Source organism: Microcaecilia unicolor, chromosome 1 (genome assembly GCF_901765095.1).
Source record: "Microcaecilia unicolor chromosome 1, aMicUni1.1, whole genome shotgun sequence".
NCBI lineage: Eukaryota > Metazoa > Chordata > Amphibia > Gymnophiona > Siphonopidae > Microcaecilia > Microcaecilia unicolor.
The window spans coordinates 714,783,419-714,798,603 of NC_044031.1; the positions used below are offsets into that span (position 1 = coordinate 714,783,419).

Genomic DNA, 15,185 nt, shown 5'->3' on the forward strand with positions numbered 1-15,185 from the left:
TCCTCCCGCTCCTCCCAGCAAAGACTGGGTTCTGACACAGATCAAGCTTTGAGGGAATCTGGCTGTGATCAATGGGGTGTGAAAGGGTAGGAGACTGTGCCATGACAAAAATAGCCCTGGTTGGGAAGTTGAAATCAGGCTGTCACAGGTGATGCTGGCGGTAAGGGATCTAGGGATTGATGGGGAGATCAAATCAAGCCAGATAAGGCCCCAAATACCTCCCATAGGACCATCAAGAATGAATGAGGCAGCTAAGCAGCAGGAAAAGGACCATGAACCTTCCTGCATGGCGATCCCTTTACTTAAGCCTGCAAAGAATATAAGGCCTCTCTTTCCACATTCTTATTGAGTGAAATGGAGGTTGTCCTGGGAGATGGTTGCAATGCCTGAGAAAGATATGCAAACGAGTGTCAATATGGATCAGTGCTCACCCACATTTCATCTCTTTTTTCTAACCCTGATAGACTGATGCAGCACCTATATTCCATTGCATCTATGAACTTTCCTAGAGAAAATGGAACTACAATTTCAAAGATGCAACTAGGCAAAGCCATAACTAAATTAGCCTGCCAGAACTGACATAGATTCAAGTGGCAACTCTACTAATACTAGATCTTATAACATCTCAATTAAAATCAAGCCCTTCCATGGTCTTCTCTGGCTGTTTTTTTTTTACTTCACACCTTCCAGCTCAGACAGACAGCTAGCTTGCTTACTGGCCACAGACAGTGGGAGATATCAATCTGATTAAGAACAGAACACGAAATGTGTAGCCTAAGCCTGCAATAACATCCATTCGCAACTTTTAGAAAATTTGTTGTCATTACTTTGGTTTTTTTTAGTCTAAAGCAATTAAGATGGTAAATAAATCTAATTTCAAGCCAGGCCTATGTGAATGTTAAAAAAACAAACCAAAACCCCAGCAACTGCCCTACCACCCCACCCCTCGATCCAGCATCACACCCACTCTCTTCCCTGCCCTCCCTCTCACCCACCCCTTCAGCATCACCCAATCATTCACAATACCTTGGTGGAGCAGCTGAAGCCGATATAGAGGCGGCAATGATGTCAGAAGGCATGTATGTAAGCGCATGGCCAATAAGTACCGTAAACCACATTCATCTAATGTGTCTCCACCTGTAAAATGCACAGTATACAAGGCACTGTTAAGTTTATTCACACAGGCAAAATTTACACTGACCTTACATACCCTTCCTTCTAACGTTCAGTTTTTGTTCCACATTTTCAAGTGACATATTTTTGGTTGTTGGGAGGGCAATCAAACCATCCTCAGCTCCACCCCCCTCTGAAGCTCACTAGTTCCTGACGGTGTATGTGAGACCTACTTGATTCCACTGCCTATGAGATACGGTTTATGCATAGGAAAGTTAAAGACAATAAAAAGAATCTACATGTTTTTATTCAGCCATAGGGGGGGCAATTTTTGAAGCTATGTCCACTTTTATACAAGTGGGGCAAGAATGCAGAGAACGGCCCATGGACTTCTTTCCTCTACATGAGTGTTTCTGTTTTGTAAGTTTGTGTTAGGGGGAGTGGTTTGGTGTGTACCTTTGGCGCAAAATTTCATGTCCAACTGGTGCGCAATTAGGTGCAATGATGCAGTTATACTCCATATGGCACCTATATTTGCAGTTACTTGTGTTAACTACACTTGAGCTATTCTATAAGGCAGTGCCTAAGGGGTCCTTTCACAAAAGGTGCTAGCATTTTTACCTCGCACTAATCACTAGAGACGCCCATAGGAATATATGGGCATCTCTAGCATTTAATGCACGCTTATTTTCAGCACGTGCTAAAAACGCTAGTGCGCCTTTGTAAAAGGACCCCTTAGTGTAACTGCAAGAGGGGCAGGGTGGACCATGGGCAAGTAACACATTTAGATGCAAAGCTTATAGAATACTTTAAGTTATGCACAAGTGCCAACATTTTGGCATGCACCAGGCATAAATGGTCAGGCCTAAATGATGCTGTATAAATGCAGACTTACATTAGTATTCTATAATTAAATCTATTATTTGGCACAAAACTTGCTGATGAGGGATCTCAAAATCACTTTGACTAACACGTAAATCTAATCTGCAGACAAGGATCAGAGTAAAGTAAGAGGACAATTTACTTAGAGGACTGGGGGGTTTGTCTCCTGAGGAAGCGATAAGTGAAATGGAGGCGCTCTGTAGAGCAAACTACCACAAACCTTAATAAGATAAGTGTCCACGGACAGTTATATTATGTCATGTTCCTGATCATTGATAAAAGTCCATTTCAAAAGAAAAGGATAAGAAAACAAGAAAGAAATATTTAATAAAAAAATATTATATCACAACAGGAGGTTTTTAAGACTAATGAGGAAGCTCGCCTGGCATCCATTTTGGCAATTACATCACTGAGAGCTGAGCATCTGAAGTCTTTTCCTCCACTAGCAAGATTGATTATACATATAGGGAATAGATTTACTTATTAGTATTCTATAAGGATTCTGGTCGTGCAGATACCGTTATAGAATATGGCTTAGAGTAATAACTATGATTATTTTACGGCCTTAACACAAAAGTCACATTGGGTATATGCACAGTAACGAGATGCAAAACAATCTCATTATTATGTAATCCTTGGCAACTTAAATATTGCTGCATAAAATTAAGTTGGGCAGTGCTAGGGCCCTTTAAGTCACCAGTCTGTATTTTACTCTAGAAAAATGATATGAACTGAATAGCAGGTATATACATATACTCACAGTTTTCCTGGAGTCATTTCCAAAGCAATAGCACAAAACTCAGAAAAAGATGGCTTGTTTTAGAGATTAAGGTATTTAATATGAGATCCAAATCCATAACTGTTTTTAAAGATGATCCCAGGTGCTACATAAAATTTCTTGCTAGTAATATTAATGACCACCAAGTAAATCACATTTTTTTTTACCACCATCAGTTTGACTATTCCACCTCTCACAAAAAAAAAAGGAATGAAATTTAAAACAAATAAATATAAGGATTGCATGTGAACGCCTCACCTGAGTAATTCTTGTCTCTACTCTCACCAAGCTCTGTGCTTGTAGTAGCTACAGTGTCAGCCAAGGCCACTAGAAACATCTGTTCCAACCGAGTGAGGCCCGGCAAGCTGGAGTGCATTAGATGGCTCGAAAGCACACTGGCATGCTCTCGCCCAAAATACGTAGGGCCATACTGGGAGAGATTAATGACTTTGGATTTACTTTCTCTCTTTTCTATTTCAAAACCGATAAAGTCATCTGTTACATTCTGAATTTGAAAAAGATCGTCATACTGATCCTCTGTTTTAGTTCCCAAGTACCCTTCAGAGACCTGGGATCTTTTAGTCATCTCTTCGGAAACTTTATATGTTGTATCTGAATCTGCAGAAAGCAGTGCATGTAACGGCAGTGGAGGGATCGAGTCTATTTCGGTATACTCTCGGATGCCATCTTTTCCAGCTATGATTGTGTCCTTCGCTGTACTGCCACTTACACTAATGGTTCGTGAAAGATGACGTTTAGGAGTAATGCCATCTGCAGCATCTGCATCCTTGACAACTGCAACTTCTCCTGCAATACATTTCACCAAATGAGAAAGGATTGCTTTTGCCCTGCGAACTCTCCCAAGGTCCATGAGTTCCAATAGCTGAGTTGGGTGGTACTGTGGAAGGGTGGGAGAAAGAGCATGAGCAGCTTCAAAAAGCCCACCATCTTGGATCACAGCTGGTGTGCTAAACACATCATCTACCACTGCTGAGCCATTAATCACACTGATTTTCTTCACAGACAGTGGGGTAGAATCAGAATGAAAAAATCCTGTTTTGTCCTGAGAAGAATAGCTTTCACTTTCACAAACACCAACCTTTGCAGCATATTTCCACTGTGCATAAACGTGCATTTCACAGTCCATTCCCACCACTAATATTCCATCTCTTACCCAAGACAAAGACACAGGTAATGAAGGTGTGCCATCCACAGATGACACCAGGTCAATTGATCTCAGAAGCACCCATTTTGACTTGACACCTTGCTTTATGCTACCACCTAGTGGTAATGTAATAACAGCCATTCCATCCTTGCTGTTTGCTGGATCTGTCACAATCCCCGACAGTCGCCCGTACATGAATATATTTGATCCAACTCCAACTGTAAGTATATGTGAGCCATCTTCCTTTGATACCCAATCCAAGTGTACCAAATGCTTAATATTGGGCATTAGATGCTTGTCTTTATTCAAAAATATATCTGATTTATTGTACACAAATAAATTACTATCCACACTGACCCGTGAGTCAAGCACATTTGCAACTTTCATCAAGTCGTCAACATGAATTGTTTGTTCTAAGACCCATTCTGACCCGCCAGTAGACTCGCACTCAAATAAACAAACATGCATAGAGAACTCTTTGGAAACAAAGCCATTGCAGTCCATGAGCTGCTTATATGCCACAGCTAGGCGACCTGTGTAAGAACAGCTGACTGCAACAGGCCTTCCAGCTACCCCCACAGCACTTCTGCTGTCATCTCCTTCATCATTCATCAATGACCATTCCCTCCAGTGATAGGTGCGTTTCTCTTCAGCGCTTTCACAATCTGGATCCGTTTTTACACTGCATCTCCAAAACCTCACTCTATTGTCTGAACAGGTGGTTACTACTAGGTAAGGTGCAAGACATACTGGGTAAATTGATGAAGAGCTTAGGTGCCCTAAAGATAGAAGAGAAAATTCAATGTAATGCTTGTAAGTACAATATCCCACATACTGAATGCAGTCTTCTAAAGGATCCAGCTAAAGGGAAAACTTATTAAGAGGGGAAGTTGTCAATATGGGCTAACATTAAGATGTGTTATTTTACTATTAACCCCAGCTATTAGAAACTAGGTCTCATTGCGTAAAATGGGACCTATGGTAAATACACATTTTAACAATAGCTCACACTGATAACTATGCCCCTAAATTGCATCTGCTGTAAAGTACCCAGGACAGGGCAGCTAAATATAGAGACTTGGGGAGCAGTATTTAATTGCTTTAAAACGTAGGTATTCCAAGGGATGTAACCTTCACAGATATGGCAGGGGAAATTTTGTAAAACCTATGCAGGCATAAAAGTGCATGTGCACTTTGCACAAAAGGAGATGAGGGTTGGTAATACTATAAAGTGGGTTTTAAAATTTACAAGCTGACTACATGCAGAAATGATCAGAATAACGGCATATATGAATGTAAATGCTAATTCCTCCAAAGTGGTAATCTGCAAGCATGTACATATCTTACAGATAGGCATACAGAAAGGTAGGACTCAGGCACATAACTTCTCTCTGGAATTAAGGCACAAGCACTTACTGGCTGGTGTTAAGTGTTTGAACCTAAATAATACATACATATCTGTACACCGCCTTGAGTGAATTCCTTCAAAAAGGCAGTAAATAAATCCTAATAAATAAATATATAACCTTGCATACTTTCCTATACTGAATATGCTGCAATCATATTTAAGCACATTGTTATAGGATTATGCTTTATCTCCCAGATTCTATATACGGTGACTACAATTGTGTGTGCAAATTGGCAGTGCAGCCAAACAGCACCAATAATTCACCAATAACAAGCAATTATTGGCACCAATTCAGACTTATGTGCGCAACTTTCTAAGCATAAGAGGGGGCGTGGCCATGGGCACATCATAGGCATTCCTAGAAACTACGCTCACTGATACAGAATATACCCAATCCGCACCTAATTTAGGAGCGAGCATTTACACCAGGTTTTAGTTGGCATGAATGGTCATACCTAAATTTAGGTATGGGTCCGGACACTACGTGTATTCTATAAATTGCACTTAACATTAGGCGAGGTTTATACAATAACACTAAGTGTGTTTTTTTTTATGCCAATTTTTTCGGTGCCATATATAGAATCTAGTCCTATGTGGCTTAGTGAAAACCACACTCATTTAAGCTGAAACCATTTATGCCAGCTTAGTCTCATATCAGGAAGGAGAAATTTGCATGAAGTCTCTCTTCAGGTGAAGGAATCATGGATTATCTGTTGCACACCTAAGCAACAAAAGCTATTTTTGTCAATTTGGGATAAATATCTTCAATCCTTAATGCCAAGGGCATGTAGTTTTGCTCTGAATGGATTTCAGGAAAGAAGGGAGGGTACTTGGTAATGTTCACTGTGAGGATATTTATAGGTTTTGTCCAGGAATCCAGAGGGTTTGGACAGGGAAGCGGGGGAGGGGTAGAACTGTAATTTGAAAGGAGTGACAGGTTGTAAGAGCCCAGACCCTGATGTCACCCATCATCACTGTATATATGGTTGTTGCATGCATTTGAGTTATGTAGGGAGGTGGGGCGGGAGGGTTAGCTTAGGGATTGGAAAGGTTTAGGTAGCTAAAAGAAATGAATCGCTGTTTTACTATGTTTGATTTATTAAAACAAAATTTAAGATACTAAATAAATGAAAAGGGAAATGTTGCACAGAAAACACCCACTCTGCATATTTTCTTACAAAGAACCCAAAGGCTTCTTGTGCTGACAGTGAAATATGGTTTTTAGCAGAATATTTTGGAGCATAGTTCTGAAAACACCTGGGGATAATGGTCCATCTCATACTATGACTCTGGGATACCTAAATTTAAAAACACCCCTCTCTCTCCCTCATCCCCATGATTCGTTTTGGCTGTTCTTTAAAGACGAAAGGGGTTGGGGCAAAGGGACAGAACACTGGTTATAAACGTGGCCTGCCATAGGAACTTTTCAGACGTATGGTCTTTCCCTCTAGACTTACTGTCAACAATCTGTACGCAGGACAAACACACGAGAACAAACACCATGATTAGAACTCTGCTATTTTATAGGTTTGGCTAGAAAAAACAAATGCACGTGTTATGATTTTGATATAACTTGTCTACCAATTTAACATTCAATTAGCAAGTTAACAAAATCACAGCAATTGATGTATGCCAAGGTATTATATAAATTTGAGCTGCTTATTAATACGGAATCTTTGCTTTAGAGCCTGAAGGACAAATTTAACTTGGCCAGTCTCTCTTCTCTCACCCTTTTCTGTTTCCTTGCCTTCATGACAACTATGGGAAGCAGCAGGACCTGGGCGGAAAATGCCAAGGAAAGAGGGAAGGAACTAGGAAAATGGTTATCACCCAAATCATTTGGGAAAGCAGCAGAACATTAGGGGTTGCAGGGATAGATTAAGCAAGGCTAGGCCAAGGTCCAGAACACTAAAGGTTTTACTCATCTGTCACTCCTTTATAAAGGAGGTCATTTTTAGGCACATGTATTTCATTTGGAACAACCTGAAAAACAATCAAGGACATTTCCTATTGTTTTATGTCATATTTAGCCTGACATTACAGGAAATTGTGCGCTCTATTTGCAGCAAGTGCACACTTTTTTCAAAGAGTGCACACTATTGACCCAGAACAAAAAATAAAACAAAACCCTCATACATAACATTAAGAAAAATGTGGCTGCACACCCCCTAGTAATGTTTTAAGGGACTCGAGCATGCAGAACTGCATTACACAGGATCAGGTAGACTCTTGTACAGCTACCTGATGTACAGTAACTGGAGCAATGGATATGAGAAACAGCAGACAACAGCAAGCTTGCCCCCCGGGAAGAATCTCCTCCCAGTCTCCCCAGCCCCATGTAAACCCCCCCCCTCCCCCCCGGGCTTGGTCTAGCATAGGATGGGCAGAAGCAATCCACACTTGCTTTTGCCCATTCCAGCTCCAAAAAAGGCAGACACAACTCATGGTGCAACTGCTAGAAGTTGAAGTGGCCATTCTGAAGCTGGAACCGGCAGAGTTATGAACGAGTGGGATCACTCCTGTCCATCATACCCTAGACCAGTGTTTCCCCAAGTCCGATCCCGGAGTACCCCTTGTCAGTCAGGTTTTCAGGATATCCACAATGAATATGCATGAAGAATAAAGAAATCCTGTGCCGAAGGAATGGATCCTCAGGAGCTTAGTCGAGATCGGGAGGCGGGGCTGGTGGTTGGGAGGCGGGGATAGTGCTGGGCAGACTTATACGGTCTGTGCCAGAGCCAATGGTGGGAAGCGGGACTGGTGGTTGGGAGGCGGGGATAGTGCTGGGCAGACTTGTACGGTCTGTGCCAGAGCCGGTGGTTGGGAGGCAGGGCTGGTGGTTGGGAGGCGAGGATAGTGCTGGGCAGACTTATACAAGCTGTGCCAGAGCCGGTGGTTGGGAGGCGGGGATAGTGCTGGGCAGACTTATACGGTCTGTGCCCTGAAAAGCACAGGTACAAATCAAAGTAGGGTATACACAAAAAGTAGCAAATATGAGTTATCTTGTTGGGCAGACTGGATGGACCGTGCAGGTCTTTTTCTGCCGTCATCTACTATGTTACTTGCATATAATGGAGGCAGTGTATCTGCAAAATCAAGTTCATGCATATTCATTGCGGATATCCTGAAAACCTGACTGGCAAGGGGTACTCCAGGACTGGACTTCGGAAACACTATCCTAGAGCACCAGGGCATTGTTAAGGTAGGCCCAGGGAATCTTCAGAATGGGGTGGATGTTATTCATGGGAAGGGGGAATCCCAGAACAATGTATTTTCAGAAAAGACACTGCCTTCCCCCATATATGGCTAGATTCTATGGCTAAATTGGCACACAAAAAAAAAACAAACAAAAAAATACGCCAAGGCGTATACTATAAACCACGCCTAAAGTTAGGCGTGGTTTATAGAATATGCCTAGCGCCCATCCACACAACTAAGTTAGGCACAGAGTGAGTGTATTCTGTACCAGCACACAGATTTTAGAAACTCCCAAGACCCACCAACTCCACACTCCCATTTTCCAATCTGCATCTTAGAACTTACACCTATCACTTTACAGAATATGCGTAAAAATTTGAGCGCATAAAATCTAATTAATGTCAATTGCTTAAGTGGCAATTATCAGCATTGATTGGCTTGTTAAGATAATGAAGTTGCCTGTGCTAATCACAGTATGACCCCTGATTTGTAAGCACAACTCAAGTCACACTATACAGAATCTGGAGGATAGTCCATTGCATCAAGGACAGACTGTATTGTATATAAAAGTAGGCACAGAAGTCGTAATGGCTACTTTTATGGGATATTTGTGTATGCCAGTGGTTCCCAAATCTGGTCCTGGAGGCACCCATCCAGTCAGGTTTTCAGGATATCCTCAATGAATATTCACAAGAGAATTACATGCAGTGAAGGCAGTGCATGCAAATCCTGAAAACCTGACTGAGAATAGGGTGCCTCTAGGACCAGGTTTGGGAACCTTTTATATAGGCATTCCCAAAGGCAGAACAGGGGGAGAATGACTGATGCTCATTTGCATATGTAACACTCTTACCAGAACATACATGCACATGATTGCACCTGTCTCAGAACAGGTGGAAATACATCAGAGGTAATATGTATAGTTTATAAAGCAATGTATACACAACATATATGTTATAAACATTACCATATAAAAGAACAAAGATGTTTTTACCTGCTGAAGGAGTTGCTCTTATAACTTCTACTGAATGTGGAAGATCCAGGGGCTGGTTATACACAAGCTTGGAGCTCAAAATGAGTTTGCTGGCAGTCTGCAGATTAGCAATTGAGGCAGAACGGGTCATGGGACTAGCGCCAGGAGATGCGTCTGGGAAAGATACTGCATTACTTTGCCCAGGTACAGACAACAGATTTTCTGATGTAGGAACATCTGCAGTTTTGGCTTTAAAAGAAACATGACATGCACTACTAGATGTAATAAATATTTGCAAACTACAAGTTGAAAGTAAACAGCAACATTCAAAATAGGCCAAAAATAACTGCCAGTGCCTTTATTTCTTCTCCTTTAAATACAGTTCTTAAACTATCACAGTATTACTGTTATCATGACACTCCACACTAATTTCCATTACCAGACTTGTCATGGAGTTCTAGGCAGTATCCTGCTGAGCCGCTCCTTTGTCTGCTTTCCCCAAAGTACAAATAAACACTTACCTACACATGCTTGCACTGATTTAAGATGAAGGTGCCACATGTGCAGAAAGGAGCGGTTTTTGAGGTCTTTTTCTATCACCACCAAAAAAAACTTTTCTGAAAAAGGTGGTGGGCGATAACCTGTCGGGCAAAGCCAAGAAACCTACCATTAGCATTTACAAAAAGAGCAGTGCTGAATTTTGAATTAATGCCACACAATCAGATCTTTCTCACCACTAGAACTGTCTAAGAGAGAGCAGTGATTAGATTTAACAACGGTGAATGGACGCAAATTAGTAGGGGTATGCGTGGCCAAAAACACGTTCGGTACATGCTTATTTACATATTCCCCAATTTTAGAGCTTTTTGCATGGTATTTCTCCATCTTTTCATTCTGTAGAACTTTTTCAAACATGCAAATCAACTGTACACGTTAATTCATAGGTAGATGCACATACACCTGATTTGCACACACTTTAAATTTTTAGGCACCCAAACTGATTGAACGCCAGTACAAGTTCGAATCTGTTGACAAATGCAAACACCTGACAAAGTAACATCCCAAACTGTAATACATCACAAAAGATTTTCTCACAGTGCTGATGAATTGTCTGTAGTTGTAAAGAATATGCATTTTCATTAAACTATAACTACAACTGCAGGCTCAGCGTAAAAGGCTGAACATTCAGTGAGAACTGATCTGTAACATTTTACCTTAAGCGGAGAGCAAAGCAAATCAGACTGGATGAAGATTGTGACAAAATAGTGGGTTTTAAGCCTGTAAAACTCTACTATTTCTTGATGCGTATTTCTCTAGTTTGGCCAGCAGGTGGTGCATGTTTACATTTAAAGCTTTTAAAGAGAACTGACTGTTCCCTCTTTAGTTAACACCGATAACAGTTAACCCGCAGTGATGTGGCCAGCTATTATTAAAACTTTGTTCTGGGCTCTGATTGGCCCAGGAGCTCAAACTTCAGCTAGGATGTACTGGCATTTTCTCTAGTTTTAGCCAGGGAGAAAAGAGAAGGATATCTTTGCTGAGGCCCTGTGAACAGTTATATTTGATAACCTGTGAGCAGCTATATGTATTTTATTTATTTGTTGCATTTGTATCCCACGTTTTCCCACCTCTTTGCAGGCTCAATGTGGCTTACAATACATCATGGATACTGGAAATCAGAAGAGGATATACATTTGGTTTTACAGAAGGATTTTGGGTTACATGGTCATGAAATGTTAGATAGTGGTATTACAGAACACATTAACATACATTAGGAATACAGATAGTGGTATAGCAGAAGACATTATAAGCCATTAGACGCGTTACGAAGTTTCTGGGTATATTTGGAGATTTTTACATGTTTTGATCTTTGTGGTATATCTTTTCAAAGAGATGAGTCTTTAGTAATTTACGGAAGTTGGCCAGTTCGTTGGTCACTTTCAAATTGCGTGGTAACGCGTTCCAGAGTTGCGTGCTCAAATAGGAGAAGGTAGAGGCGTGCATTAATTTGTATTTCAGACCTTTGCAGTTGGGAAAATGAAGATTAAGGAATGTTCGAGAAGATTTTTTTTTGCATTCCTGGGTGGCAGGTCTATTAGGTCTGACATATAGGCTGGGGCTTCTCCATGGATAATTTTATGAACTAGGGTGCATACTTTGAACGTGATTCGTTCTTTGAGTGGGAGCCAGTGTAATTTCTCTCGTAGGGGTGTCGCACTTTCATATTTTGGTTTTCCGAATATTAGTCTGGCTGCCGTGATCTGGGCTGTTTGGAGTTTTGAGTATTTGTTCTTTACAGCCAGCGTAGAGTGAGTTGCAGTAGTCCAAATGACTGAATACCAGTGATTGTACCAAGTTGCGGAAGACGGTCCTTGGAAAAAATGGTCTTACTCTTTTTAATTTCCACATTGAGTGGAACATCTTTTTGGTTATGTTATTCGTATGATTCTCAAGTGTTAGGTACCGATCAATGGTACTCCTAGAATTTTTAGGGAGTCCGAGATTGGTAGATTTAGTTTTGGTGTGTTGATGGTGGTAAATTTGCCCATGTTGTGTTGCGAGGTAAGTACTAGGCATTGTGTTTTTTCTGCATTGAGTTTCAACTGAAATGCATCTGCCCAAGAATGCATGATATGTAGACTTTGGTTGATTTCGTTGGAAATTTCACTTGGGTTTTGTTTGAATGGGATGAAGATCGTTACATCATCAGTGTATATGTATGGGTTGAGGTTTTGGTTCGATAGTAATTTGGCCAAGAGTGTCATCATTAGGTTGAATATGGTCTGTGAGAGGGGGGATCCCTGTGGAACTCCGCATTCAGGTATCCATGTGGCTGATGTTATCGAATGTGCTGTCACTTGATATGAGCGTGTAGTTAGGAACCCCTTGAACCAATTGAGAACTTTGCCTCCAATGCCGAAGTATTCGAGGATGTGTAATAATATTCCATGATCATCCATATCAAAGGCACTTGACATGTCGAATTGTAGAAGTAGTATGTTCTTGCCGGTTGCTATCATTTGTTTGAATTTGGTCATAAGCGTAACTAGTACAGTTTCAGTACTGTGATTAGAGCGAAATCCTGACTGGGAGTCGTGTAGTATTGAGAACTTGTATAGATACTCTGTGAGTTGTTTGGTCACCATCCCTTCTGTTATTTTGGTAATTAAGGGAATGGATGCTACTTGCCTATAGTTAGTTAATTCATTGGCATTTTTCTTAGCATCTTTAGGTATGGGGGTGAGTAGAATGTTTCCTTTCTCACTTGGGAAGAGTCCATTTTGTAGCATAAAGTTCACGTGGTTCGTTAGGTCTTTTATGAATTGAGGGGCCGATTTCATAAGATTATTTGGGCATATATCTAATTTGCAGTGAGATTTGGCAAATCTTTTAAGCGTTTGCGAGATGAGATCTTCTGATAATATTTTGCATTCAGTCCAAATCCTATCTGCTGGGTATACTCCGGGGTCTGGGTCTAGGCAGTCTAGGAGTGTGGTGTATTCGATGGGGCTAACAGGTATTTTGAGTCGTAGTTGTATGATTTTCTCCTTGAAGTACTTTGCAAGGTCGTTAGCTCCTGGTGCGTCTTTCTGTTATTCGTGTCTGGTGTGGTGTCTAATAATTTGTTCACGAGTTGGAAGAGTTTGTGTGTGTCTTTGTAATTTGGTCCAATTTCAGTTTTATAGTATAGTCTTTTGGATTGTCTTATGGTATTATTTATATTTCCTTCGGAGTTGTTTCCAAGCGTTGTGTGGGATCGTCTTTCTTTTTATTCCAAGCACGTTCTAATTTCCGAACCTGTGTTTTGAGTTTTCTCAGTTCTTCGTTGAACCATGGAATTGAGTTCTTTCTATGCGAAGTTCTGGTTTGGATTGGGGCAATGTTGTCTAGTATTGATTTGCATCTATTATCCCATTCTGAGAGGAATTGGATTGTATCTGCCTTTATTGTTATATGCCATGTTAAATGCCATGATCTCCCCAAGTACTATTTAGATAGTAAACAAATGTTTAGTTTGTTTTATAATTGATCCATATTTCAGTTACCGGTTATCGTTTTGCTGATTGCACCTTTTCTATTCATTGTTCTACTTTTTCATAATAAACATTTTTAGTTTATTGCCTCTGCTTGTCTGGACTGACTAAGAATTCTGGTGTTGGGTCTGTGAGTGTTTTCTACGAACTGTGGGACCACTGGGAGTCTGGCCCCAGTAACATACAAATCACTGGGGACAATTTAAGAGCGGGAGACTCGTCCAGAAGCAGTTGGGACCCAGTCAGTAGGAGAAGGGTGGTAGTGTAGAGCAGGCAGACCTGAGCTGTGCAGGGGATAGACCCTCTAAGTGGTTGTGGGGTAGCTCCAGGACGGTGGCTAGGCATTTCGTGACAAAGACCAATTGGCTCATTCAAGTCTCCCCAGTTGTTTTCCCCTCTCGTTCTGGACCACTTGGGTATACACATTTCTATACTTAAACCAGCACCAGCATTCTCCTCAACCTCCTACTGGGCTAGATGGACCACTGGTCTGATCCAGTACGGCTACTCTTATGTTCTCCTAACTCTGTTCCTACCACTACTCTCCACAGTGGCTGGCACAGTTTAGGTACAGCATGGGCAGAGTTTGCACATACACACAGATTATAAAATACGCTAACCTATGCACCTATTTACATTTATACCACCTCCAGGGCAATGCAAGTGTGCTTTCTGCCACTTATGCTAGTATTTTATAAGATAGGCAGGCATCCACTTGTCTTTATGTTAAATTTATGAGCACTCACTTATACAATTACCCTCAAGATATACTGAATTTGCCTTCCAGTGACTTAATTTACATTACAGTGCTAGTTTTGGTTTTTACAACTATGAACAGAGAAAGTTTCAAGTAAAATATAAATAAGAAGGTAATTCCCAAGCTGAGAGCCTGATGGTCTGCAACAGTTGTGGAAAGGGTATTTTTTTTATTTTATTGAGACTGAAGTTTTATTATTTTTATGTTAGGCCAGTATGCTGTCTGATTACTCATAATGATAATATTTTGTATATTATGATACATCAGATACAGAATTTTTTTGTAGGCCATTAAAATGTATCAATTTTTATTACTGCCCCATAATATAGGGTTTTTTTTTCCTCTTATTTATTGTTCTAAAAAAAATATGGATGCTTGCCTTATAATTGAGCACCTTCAATTTTACGTTTTCCTTTCTCACAGTGACTGAAATTAGAGCTTACTTTAAATTTGAGGGTGCCCTATAATCAGGCAAGTTATTTTTACATATATTAAATTCTTTAAATCATGCTCAAAATGGGCGCCAGAAGAGACTGGTGTTAAGCACCCTTTATAGAATCGCTCTTAGTGCTGATTCCTGCGCCTTAACTTTAGACACCAGACTTAGGCCTGCTGAAACCAGGTGTAAAATGCTGACACCCAAGTTGGGCCGCTGAGCCAGTGTTCTGTAACAACACACGCAATATTTTGAAATGCCCCTGACACACGCATGCCCCCTTTTGGGTTATGTGTTATGGGATTGGGCACCTAGAGGTATAGAACAGCACGCAGCCAGATGTGCACACACAACCTAATTGTTGCCAATAAATGTCACTAATTGGTTGTTGGCACCCAATTATTGTTAGTTGACAGCTCGTTAAACAATTAAATTGCGTAC

General features: G+C 40.8%; 1 protein-coding gene across 3 annotated transcripts in view; it reads right to left on the reverse strand.

Annotated features, from left to right (window-relative positions):
• Window positions 1-15,185, reverse strand: part of DMXL2 (Dmx like 2) — a 369,136-nt gene that overhangs the window by 144,568 nt on the left and 209,383 nt on the right. For all 3 annotated transcript variants that reach the window (XM_030189451.1, XM_030189445.1, XM_030189458.1), the window contains 4 exons: window positions 10,039-10,158; window positions 9,539-9,766; window positions 3,032-4,717; window positions 1,027-1,137 (listed from right to left, as the gene is read on the reverse strand). In XM_030189451.1, the coding sequence (XP_030045311.1) occupies window positions 1,027-1,137; window positions 3,032-4,717; window positions 9,539-9,766; window positions 10,039-10,158 (2,145 nt within the window). The remainder of the gene's footprint in view (window positions 1-1,026; window positions 1,138-3,031; window positions 4,718-9,538; window positions 9,767-10,038; window positions 10,159-15,185) is intronic.